Here is an 11,392-nt window from a genome sequence, read left to right on the forward strand (position 1 = left end):
TTTATAGGATTTTATCCCTCTAAAAGTTAGAGAGAGACTCTCCTCTAATTGCTCTTGATTCATGAGGACAGGTTGAACGAGTCAAACTCGACTCGTAAGCACCCATACCGTTCCACCTAACAAAAGTACGCCACGCAATTTCTTAAGTGAAAACAGCTATAAACCTCTCAACTAAACAAAATTTGACACATAATTATCACTAGTTAATTATACGTATAACTAGTTTTATACCCGTGCAAAAAAATGCACGAGTTTACTATTTAAATTTAGTTAATTATAAAATTATAAATAAAAATAAACAGATTATTATTTTTAAAATCTATATTATGTGTTCACATATGAAATTAGCTATATTAATATTAATTATTATTAATTACAAATGAGTATTGTAAACTTTCAAAAATATGAAATTGGTTATATATAAAATATACATAATGTAAATTTTAAGGTCATATAAAAAGAGATTGATATTGTAAACTTTCTAAAATAAAGTGAGAAATTGATGCAGTTTTTTTTAGTGGTGGCCTGGTGGGGTAGGGGTAAAAAATGTTTTTTGACTTCCTAGTTTTAAGGAGCCAATCAGATTAGTTTAAAAAACTCAGCTTTTATTTATAGAAGATTTATAACCTTCTTTATAGAATAATTATTAATACTTGGATTTCTACCACAACAACATTGAAAATGATCCTTAGAACCCTCCTTTCTTTTTTAAGCAAGTTTCTCACCTTTAACTTCTCCTCCCATTTTTCTCGCATCAACACTACATCGACTTTCCTATTTATATACTCCGTAATTCTTAGTTAGATAACTAAATGAAATTCAAAATTAATCAAAATAAGTTAAATAGAAGATGATGCCATCCTTGTCATTGTCGTCAATTTCATCGGCGTCGTCGGTACCTGCGATGATTAAAGTCGATAAAGCTACAAGCGAGCTTCTTGTCGGCCCTGATTGGACTATGAACATGCAAATTTGCGATATTTGCAACTCTGATCACTTGTAATTTCTTCAAAATAATATCATTCTATGTTAACTTTCGTAAATTGTATTGCTACTAATTTTACTTACTCGTGAATTCTCATATAAGGGAGGCACATAATAAGTTATTATTTGTCAGGTTAGTATTTATTAGTTGTATTTGGCCGGGTTTAGAACTCCCAAATAAGTCGAGCGAGTGAGATCATGACCCGGGTAAGAATACAGGTCGGGTCAAATACGGGCCTCTTCAGATACCAGTCATGTTTTGCGAGTCTTAAGTCGTGTTAAGCTAGAAATATGGGTAAAAATTGCTCCTTTAATTGACACCTTTTTTTGTTTTGCCATTTTTAGGCTAAAAACATACTTTTGAAATTTAAAATAATTATTAATAATATAACTATATTTAGTATTTATTGTAATTATATTAAAGAATTTATTTAAAAAAATTACTAATTTTTATTATTATTTTATAATACAAGAGTTATATAAAATTAAGGGTTTTTTGTCAAACACAACCTTTAAAAAACTTTTTTTCCAAACACCACCTTTAAAAAAAAGTTTGTGAAACACAACTTTTAATAGTTTTTTTTTTTTTGTTAAACACGACATTTTGGCTAGAGTTTGAACACTTGCAATGGGGTGACTTTCAGTCAATGTTTGAGATAACAAACAAGGTCAGTTTGAGGTGTTTTTAGACTCGTTGAAAAGGTGGGAGTACATGCTTTCCAGGAGTTATTAATATGGCGGTGATAGGTGGCCTTATGTGGGGTTTATTGGTGTGTAATGTAAGGCTGGTCAAGGAGTGAATTGGTGTTTATCTGATTTGTTTTTACATCCAATTCACTCCTTGACCAGTCTTACTTTACACACCAATAGACCCCACATAGGGCACCTATCACCACCGTATTGGTAACCCCTGGAAAGCTTGTACTCCCACCTTTCCAAAGAGTCTAAGAACACCTCAAATCGACCTCGTTTGCTACCTTAAATATCGACTTAAAGTCATTCTATTGCAAGTGGTTAAACTCTGGCCAAAATATCATGTTTTACAAAAAAAAAATTATTAAAGGTTGTGTTTTACAAACTTTTTTTAAAAGGTGATGTTTGGTAAAAAAAGTTTTTAAAAAGTTATGTTTGACAAAAAAACTCTAAAATTAATTTTCTAATTTTAAAACTAAAATAATTATTTTTCTATGTATTAGTTCAAATATAAATGAAATATTAATATTTTAATAATATTCAACGGATCGAGTCGGATTCGACCCAAAGATAATGGTCATTTCGGATTCAGTCAATGTCGGGAGTCAAGAATTACGTGTCTTTGATCCAAATTGGGGTTGGGTCATGTTTTGACAAGTCTAGTTGGTTTTATGTTTCTAGTTGGGTTTATGTTAAGTTTTGTCAGTAAAAATACTATGGTGAAACTGTTTTCTATGGATGATTCGAGTGCCTTTGTTTGTTGAATAGCTAATTCTAATAGAATTACTTTCACTTATCATCGAGAAGGTTTACTCAATTGGGTTTGAATTATTTTTATTTTTTAAAGCTTTATTTCATGCATTGTTCGATTTGATTGATTACTATTGTGATTTGATTTTGTTTAAATGAACTAGGATGGCGAAAGAAGTGGTAAAAGGAGTGAAGAGAAGATTACAACACAAGAATAATAGGGTTCAATTACTAACTTTAACAGTAATATAACTTGCTTGCTTATTTTTGTTTTGAATTTTCAACGAAAATATGATTTATTTTGCAATTGAGTGGGTTTTAAAGTGGTGTAATTTTGGTAGTTGCTAGAGACGATTGTGAAGAATTGTGGTGAATACATTCACCGTCAAATTGCAGAGCGCAAAATTTTGGATGAAATGATCAAAATTGTCAAGAAAAAGGTTTGAATCTTGTTACGCAATCATATCATACATAGACGCTTACACATTATAATCATGTTTATTGTTTAGAAATTCTTCGTAGTTTTGGTTTGATTCTACTTGTATTTTTGAATTATGTCATATTTAATTATTGGAAAATTAAATAAAAATAATTCAACAGAGCTTATCAAAAATAACATATTTAACTCATTTTTATAAAATAAAGAATTTTTAACTGAAAAAAAAAATTAGACTTATGTAAAAAAAAGATTTTCGGAATAAACATTTTTCATCAGATACAGTCTTCCACTAAATTAACGAGAGACAAAACAGGGAAAAAAGAAATTCAATAACTTTTTCACTCCATTATGTCAGAGGTCTCTCAATAACGCTATTGAGAGACCATATCTCTGATGTTTTTCTGATTTTCCAACAAACAAATTAGGCTTACATTTTCAATTTACAAAATAATGATTAAAAATATGAAAAATTTCAATATACATTATTTTTTCATTGTTATAATTTTTCTTTTCTTTTTCCTCTCGTATAATGAAAAACATCTCTTAATTTCTTTTATATATTTTCATATGTTTAATAATAGAATGTTCTGTCTTAAATGAATCAACCTTATATGGTTAACATCTAAAATTTGAAAAAAAAATGTGTTCTTATATGCAATTTGAAATAAAAACACACTTCCAAGACTATACAACTGGATATACATCAAGGTTGTTATTTTAGTCTTTTTTCAAATACTTTTGAAAAAAAGGAAAGGAAAAAGAAAAGTAACGTAATACAATTTTCAATCCAGCCCCCTTCTCTCCCTGACTTCTTCCATATTTTTCTAACTCATCTCCATCTCTCTTCATCATCCAGTTAATAAATCATATTCTCCCTTAAATTATTATTTAATTGATTATGCGGAACAAATCATATGACGTGACTCGTAAGGATGAAACTTTTTTATCCAAAATTTCTAATGCATGAAAGTAATTAAAGCTCATATTCTTTTTACATTATGTCGTATTCTTTTTACATTATGTCGTATTCTTATCTTAATAGTTCGTATCCTTATGTGCTAGTATTTTAAAGCTCGTGTTCCTTTTAAACTCGTATTTTTTTACATTAACTCGTATTCTTATCTTAATAGCTCGTATTTTAAAGCTCGTGATCCTTTTAAGCTCGTATTCTTTTTACATTAGCTCGTATTCTTATCTTAATAGCTCATATTCTTATGTGCTCGTATTTTTAAATTCGTGATTCTTTTAAGCTCATATTCTTATCTTAATAGGTCGTATTCTTATGTGCTCGTATTTTTTAGCTCGTATTCTTCTAATAATAGTTCGTATGATTGGTATAGAATTTTACCTCAAAGTATTGTTAGATCCATATTTCTTTTTGATGATGATGTAAATTGCTTTTAACTATGATGTCAATTGCTTCCCTTTCACCATATTAGAATCAGAATTACGGAGAAGGGACGTTTAAGAGATATTTAGAGAAGAGAAAGAGGAGGGTTTGTCGATTGGAGAGAAATCAGTATTAAGAAAAAGGAGAGGTGTATAATTTTTTTTTTTATTAGGTTTAGATAGTTAATATGTAACTAGTGTAGATCCCGCGCAAATGCGCGGCTTTTTAGATACTAATGTAGAAAGACGTTAAATATTACTTCGGTAACATGCTTAAGCGGTATAACAAGAGAGAATATTTCATAATTTTTACACCAAATAAGATTGATGTTTTAACTGAACCTAATTTTATGGGAGTATATTATTATACGATTACATTTACCAAAAGAATAACCTTGAGTAGTGACTTAATTATACAATAAAATTGTGCAGCATATTTTGTCTCATACGTATTATTAATGCAATGACACATGTATAAGAAAAACAAAATATCTCATTAATGTGTGTTTACAAATTAAAAATTAGTAGTAATATCTTCTATTTATGGTATATAATTAATATGATATAATTATGACATAGTGTGAGGAGTGATGACCAATCATAGAGCATTTCAGTTGAGCGGGAAAATTTTAGAGGACTTTTATTCTCTTAGTAGTAGGGAGATATATGGTCTGTTGTACAATGTTACTGTACAACAAGTTATAAAATTCTATTTGATAAAAAACATCTCTTAATTACATTGTATGTATCATGTATGTCATGTATTTTTTATTTAAAATCTGATATGCGCAATCTTACACTTATATTAAATGCACATGGATTCTTTAAAAAGATGTACGATCAAAATTTTACCAAACTTAGCATATAAAATTATAAATTGCATACATTAATTGACGACCTGCCTTACAATTTTTATTCCATGTGTTTTTATATGCAATTATTTTTTATCCGTATGCTAGCATTTTTGTAGCAGCTTATCTCCGAAAATGATTGCATGTTTAGGGAGACACAAATGTACGGGAGAAAATTTTGATGTTGATGGATTCCTGGCAAGAAGCATTTGGTGGTCCGAGTGGAAAATATTCTCATTACTACTGGGCCTGTGATGAATTAAGGGTAAACAGATACATCCTTTTATGCAATTTTTACGACTCATTATTTTGTGAAGTGCTTATTGCCAAAGTTTCTCAACGTTGCCCTCAAAGGGAAGTGTAGTGGTTAAAATTTAAGTAAAATTCCTCTCCAGATTCAAGCCTCTTTTAAGAGAAATCTTGTGGAGTATTATTTATGCCCCGAGTCCACGCCTTCTAGATTTGAAACCTGTCACTCTCGGGTAGCTTACCTCGTACACATGGTTTGCAGATAATCATGTATACCCGATGGTTTATTCAGTGTCACCGAAGGTAGCAGTTGCGGATTTCCTGGTCACCTAAAAAAAGTTCATAATAATTGAAAAGTTCCCAACATATTTTATTTATGGATGGCGATAGGGCGCCACCCGGTGGTACCGAATCTCGGCGCCACCCGGTGGTACCGAATCTCGGCGCCACCATAATTAAAGAAACAAAAAAATAAAAAATAAATTTTCAATTTTGCGCCAAAGGTTTATGGGTAAGTATGTAATTTTATATTTATCCATCTATTCAATTTTATATTTACATCAAACAACTTGCTTAATTTTAACCTAATTTACACTAAATTATCTTCACCACCGATTACATTTCTTCATCATTGTATTGCGCTTTTCATCCACTTCGTTTTTCCTCCAGACGAAGGAGCAAATTCAATACAATCCCTCGGCGAAAAGACACTTTGTATATCCCGACAAAGTTGTGACGTTTACCTTCAACTCTGCGATCTAATTATCCTACCTTTCCAAATTCAGAACCCCAAAAATGCATAACGAATTGAGTTTGATATTAAATCGAAATCGATTCCGTAGGATCTATATATCAAAATTCTAATGATTTAAAAACTGCTTCCAAATCGCCATTTGTGCAATGATGTTGTGGCATTGATTATCATAGGCATAACTGTATCTTACTATAAAAATATAAATTTGTAACATTCTTTGAAAGTCACAATTCATCATTGAAGAACGAAATTAATCTTGGTTGCAATCGTGTACACAAACCAGTATGAACTGGTCTCTTCACTAATCACTCTGTTGTAACATTTCAACGCAAATTCTACTGACTTTTTTAATGTTCATTATTGTTATAATTATAATTAATTATGAGATTTTATATTCCTAAACTACCCTACTACAACTATTTGTTTGAATTTCAAATTTTAAGGGAGTGAATTGAAAATACCTATGTAATTTACTATAATACCCCCGGTGGCGCTCAATTTGAGTACCACCCGGTGGCGCCATCTCATTTTCCTTTATTTATAAGTCGTTTCGTTGTAAATTTTTTGTGTGTATTCCGATTACTAAATCATAATAAAGTGCCCTTATTAAATGTTGTGTTGTTCTCTTATATTTTTATTATATGTATAAACTAGTCTTTTTTTTTTTGACAACAACAATAAACTAGTCTTATGACCCTTGAATTGTAGCTTTTTGTCTAGACTAGAGATGATTTAGTAGACGTTTTTCTTTTTTTCCTCTTAGTCTCTTAGTAAACTTAGAGCTTGCTTTCTCATTCATTTATATAGATGAGTTAGGTAGTTGCTACCTCTTTGTTTCAGTGATATGTTTACACTTCCTTTATTTTGTGAGGGGAAAATAAAGAAAGTATAAACATATGAATTGAACGGAGGGAGTATATCGGCTAGACTTGCTTTGTTAACCTTTGCAAGTCAGAAAGTTAATTATAAAAAAAGGTGAAATATGTTCATTCACTAAATTTTCTTTTTATGGAAGATCGTGTTGTTCATTGACTTAGAAAATGACCATGATGAATGAACTATTGAAGTATAATTTCATTGTGATTAGTATGGAATTTCTTTTGAGCACCATGAAACGTGTAGACTAAGGAATTTAGTTTTAGCAAATTAAATTTATTTTGAAATTCATTTTTAACAAATAAATATTTCATTAAAATTATTTCATTATTTCGAAAATCGATTTTCAATCTCCCCTTTTTTTCTCGCTCATTTTTTGTTTTGTTTCGCGATTGTTTTAATACGAGATGGAGTTCAATTTGATCCCCGCTCGAGACTTAATGAAGCTTAAGAGACCTAATTGAAAATAAGGGCAAACCTTTGGGGTTAGCTTGCTACTTTGGCCGTTTTATTGTAATCACAACTGTGGTTGCCTTTCACCTGGCCTCTTAATTCAGCTACATAATTAATGGAATGTTCTAATATTGAAGTTTGAGATTAGTGTTACTTATTCCAGCATATATTGTTTTCGCAAAAATTTGGACTTAATTATGAATCAGAACAACAGACGATTTAGTAAAAGATAAGGATCCACAATAAAGGATTAGTTGTTTTTTTTTTTGGTAAAATGTAATAAAGGATTAGTTGTACAAGAAGCTTATTATTATTTTTCAGCATATATGAACATTTGATATTAAATCATGAAAGCATTTCTATGCCACCAGCGTCATGGTGCACGATTTCCGCAGCGATCACACCAATCAGCACCGGTGATTACACCACCAGTCAACCGCCAACCAAGAGTTCCCCAACCTAGTTTTAGCACGCTAAATAATTATTCTCGAAGGTTGGACGAAGCCATGATCTCTGAGGTAGAAGGATTAAGGTAACCTTTTAAATTTTAAGATTTTGCGCCCCATTAATCACTAGCTTCATGGAATAGAGTAGTTTGTTGACGCCTTCTATTTAAATGTTTGTCTACTAAATAATGATCGGCTTTACTCTTGACTTGTTGTCAGTATTTCAACCTTAGAGTCGATGAGGAATGGATTGGAGCTCTTGGATGACATGCTTCAAGCACTTAATCCCAATGACCGCATGGTAATTATACATTTGTTGTAATGTGCTTCATATATAATAAAAACAACAAGTGCCTCAAATGAAATTAAAATTGCATTGATAATTGCCGAGAAAAACAACAGAAAATGTCAGGAAGTGAAATTGCATTGATGATTATATCAAATGGCTACTGCTGTACTATTCTTTGTTTCATTGGAAACATGAGAGGCGAAAATATTGCGTATTATCCATTGCGGTCAATTCTTTACATACTTCATCTAATCTAGCTAAATTTTCTATTTTTCCTTTCTAACATGTTATAAGTTTTAACATTACCGAAGAGCACTTGCAAAAATGATAGAAGAGAAAAAGTAACACATAACTTTGAACGTTTAAGTCAACTTTAATTTGTGGAAAAATCAAACGTAGTGAATTTACTTAAATGGATGGAGTAGTATATTTGTAGTTGCGTTGAGGATAATAATGAAATCACGTTTCTTATTGTTTTTATCTTGGCGGCAGGCCGTGAAAGAAGAAATCGTTGTAGACCTTGTTCACCATTGTCGTACCAATCAAAAGAAGCTGATACAAATGATTACTACCACCACGTCAGTTGTATTGCTTTTGGCTCTATTGTATTTATACATATTATCCGTTTTTATGAATCAATCTAGTTTCTGATTGTTGAGGGAACATCTTTTCTATCTGATGCTCTTACTCTTAGCAGGGATGAGAATCTTCTCGGTCTAGGACTTAAAATGAATGATTTATTGCAAAATGTGCTAGCAAAGCACGATGCAATAGCATCTGGTGCTCCTCTTCCAGACAACGGGAAAGGTATTAGAACTCATGATGAACCAGTGGAGTTGCACAATAAAATTACCGAGGTAGGAGATAAACATCCCATACCCAGTGGAAAATCTCCAATCTCTGTTGCACATGTTGTAGAGGACATGGTTGATGAGGAGGGTGAATTCGCACTTATTACCCACAGGTTACTCTTATGAGTCACATCTATTTCTTTTTGCTCCATGGTTGATCTATTTTAGAAGAAAATGTATTGTCGCACTTACGTATCATCCTATAAAACTTGTTAAGATAATATTTCAAAAAATTGTTCTTTGAATTTTGTTATATAATGTGCACATCCTTGAATACTACAGAGTATTAACTTATAGATAATGCTCACAATATAGTTTTTCCTTAGTCTAAAACGTTTTTTTTCTCCTATGTCAGTCTATGGTTGTATGAACTTTTTCACCGTAGGATCACAAAAATAGTATGGGTGATAATGCAGGAACTCAAGGACACACTCTGGACCTTCACAAGTTGGTACATCTGGTCCCGTGGAAGATGGAGCTTCTTCAAGTGGCAGCAACAATGCATTAGTTTTGGTCGATGCCCCTCCTCCCGAAACTACGACCAACATTTCTAAGGAGCAGGACTTAATTGACCTCTTGAGCATTGTTCTCACAAGTGATTCAACGTCAGAAATGCCTCCAGCTCCCAGTTCGGCATCTGCAGCGAGCACAATTGAGGTATTCCCTCTGCTTCTTCGATGTAAGATTCGGAAGTTGTTTGAGCACACTTAGTTTAAACAATTAGTCTCATTTTGAACGGGTATATCCGTCTAAAGTGTAGACAGGTCAAATATATTATCACTTATATAATAAGACAAACTGATGACATTTTACTTGTTATTTGTCTTATTATGAAAGTAATGTGATATTTGACCCGTCTATAACTTTTGACAGATAGTGTCCGTCTAAAGTGAGAATTTATGTAGTCTAAATTGCCAACTTAATGCATTTGTTCTATAAACGGTATTAGCGAATATATTAAAGGCATTTCTTTAAGGATCAATTGATAAACAACCTTTAATGTTGCACTTTCTAAAACTTAACAACTTATGAAAATTTTTTTAAAACTTAATTCCTTAATGTGCACTTTTTTCACATTTTGGTACCTAAGTAGATTTAAACCAAAAAAATATGAAATACTGACGAAATTGAATCAACCATGACTTGTAGTTATGAATTGGGAAGGTAGATGGAAAAAAAATTAGTGGACAAATAAGGTGGACAAATAAGAAAATGAGAGATAAATTATGAAGAGCCTCACCATTGCGGATGCACTTAAGGCATATGCTTTGTGTTCCATAATCTCATATCACCACTTTTTATAGGTATATATTGAAGGAAGTTGTTAAAGCACACTATGGTTAAAATGTAATCTGTATTATTGTTGTTTTTACATAATATATGCTGAAAATGTGATGGTACATTTAACTAAATTTATTTCAATTGTTTTTTAGACATCGCTAAACAGTTATGTGGTGCCGTGGGCTCAACCACAGGCGCAACAGGTGATGGAGTCTCTTCCTCTGCTTCAGAACCAATATCAACCTATGCAACCTCAACCCCAAATCGGCTATTCCCAATGTGCTTCTGCTTACCCCCTTCCTCCATGGGAGCCGACTTATAGCCATGCCCAAAGTCCAAATCTTGGCTCAAACCCATATGCCTACTCCACTTATCTAGGAAACATGAACAACCATGCATCCATGCCAATACATGGAACCTGGTCTTGTCAAAATATAAATGCTTTTCAATATCCACAATATGGAAATCATTCAATGTTTCAAAATTCACCAACTTTTACTACTTTATCTCCAACACAAGCAAACGGATCATCGTTTCAGCATTCAAATTCCTTACAAAACATACTTCCTATGAACGACAATCCGTATTCAGATGTAAAATCAAGCAACGCGGCTGCTTTGAATGGGTCTCCACTAGTAACTAACGGTTCTTCTTGCGTTCCTTCTGGACATAAGCCTTTTGTCCCTTCATATAGATTGTTTGAAGATCTCAACGTTCTAGGCAACTCAGAAGGTAAGATAAAAAATGGTCCATATTCAAGTGCATCAGAAAACCCGAACTAATGTACGAGCCCATGGTTATCACGAGTATTGAAATTGTGGTCAAGGATACGCGAATATTTGTGTAGACATGCACCTGAGCTTGTAATTTTTTAGACATATAGGTTTGTATAAGTTATTTATTTAGTGTCACATTGGAATAAAATTGGATTCCAGACGATTCTAGATTGGAGCACTTTTGTCAATTTATTAATATAATGCCATATGATATTCACATCACATACCAATATTGTGAATGTTTTGGTAAAAAATTTCCAGTTGTTGATTATAAAAAGTGGGTTAAAGCGGTCAAATAGTCATGACAAATA

The 11,392-nt window shown here is 32.0% G+C and overlaps 1 protein-coding gene across 1 annotated transcript; it reads left to right on the top strand.

Annotated features, from left to right (window-relative positions):
- Window positions 1–806: 806 nt before the first annotated feature.
- Window positions 807–11,189, top strand: LOC141652232 (TOM1-like protein 6). Its single transcript, XM_074459794.1, has 10 exons — window positions 807–999; window positions 2,592–2,670; window positions 2,769–2,867; window positions 5,258–5,371; window positions 7,810–7,970; window positions 8,104–8,185; window positions 8,666–8,751; window positions 8,871–9,137; window positions 9,441–9,681; window positions 10,458–11,189. Exons 1-10 carry the CDS (start codon window positions 851–853, stop codon window positions 11,085–11,087), a joined length of 1,908 nt encoding a protein of 635 aa, XP_074315895.1. The 5' UTR covers window positions 807–850; the 3' UTR covers window positions 11,088–11,189.
- The last annotated feature ends 203 nt before the right edge of the window (window positions 11,190–11,392 follow it).

Source organism: Silene latifolia, chromosome 4 (assembly GCF_048544455.1).
Source record: "Silene latifolia isolate original U9 population chromosome 4, ASM4854445v1, whole genome shotgun sequence".
NCBI lineage: Eukaryota > Viridiplantae > Streptophyta > Magnoliopsida > Caryophyllales > Caryophyllaceae > Silene > Silene latifolia.

What these genes read in the sequence shown, in the direction of transcription:
- LOC141652232 (XM_074459794.1), top strand. Translation starts at nt 851, where the DNA reads ATGATGCCATCCTTGTCATTGTCGTCAATTTCATCGGCGTCGTCGGTA. An exon ending in ATTTGCAACTCTGATCACTT is followed by an intron (nt 1,000 to 2,591) that starts GTAATTTCTTCA and finishes TAAATGAACTAG; the next exon opens with GATGGCGAAAGAAGTGGTAA. An exon ending in TCAAAATTGTCAAGAAAAAG is followed by an intron (nt 2,868 to 5,257) that starts GTTTGAATCTTG and finishes TTGCATGTTTAG; the next exon opens with GGAGACACAAATGTACGGGA.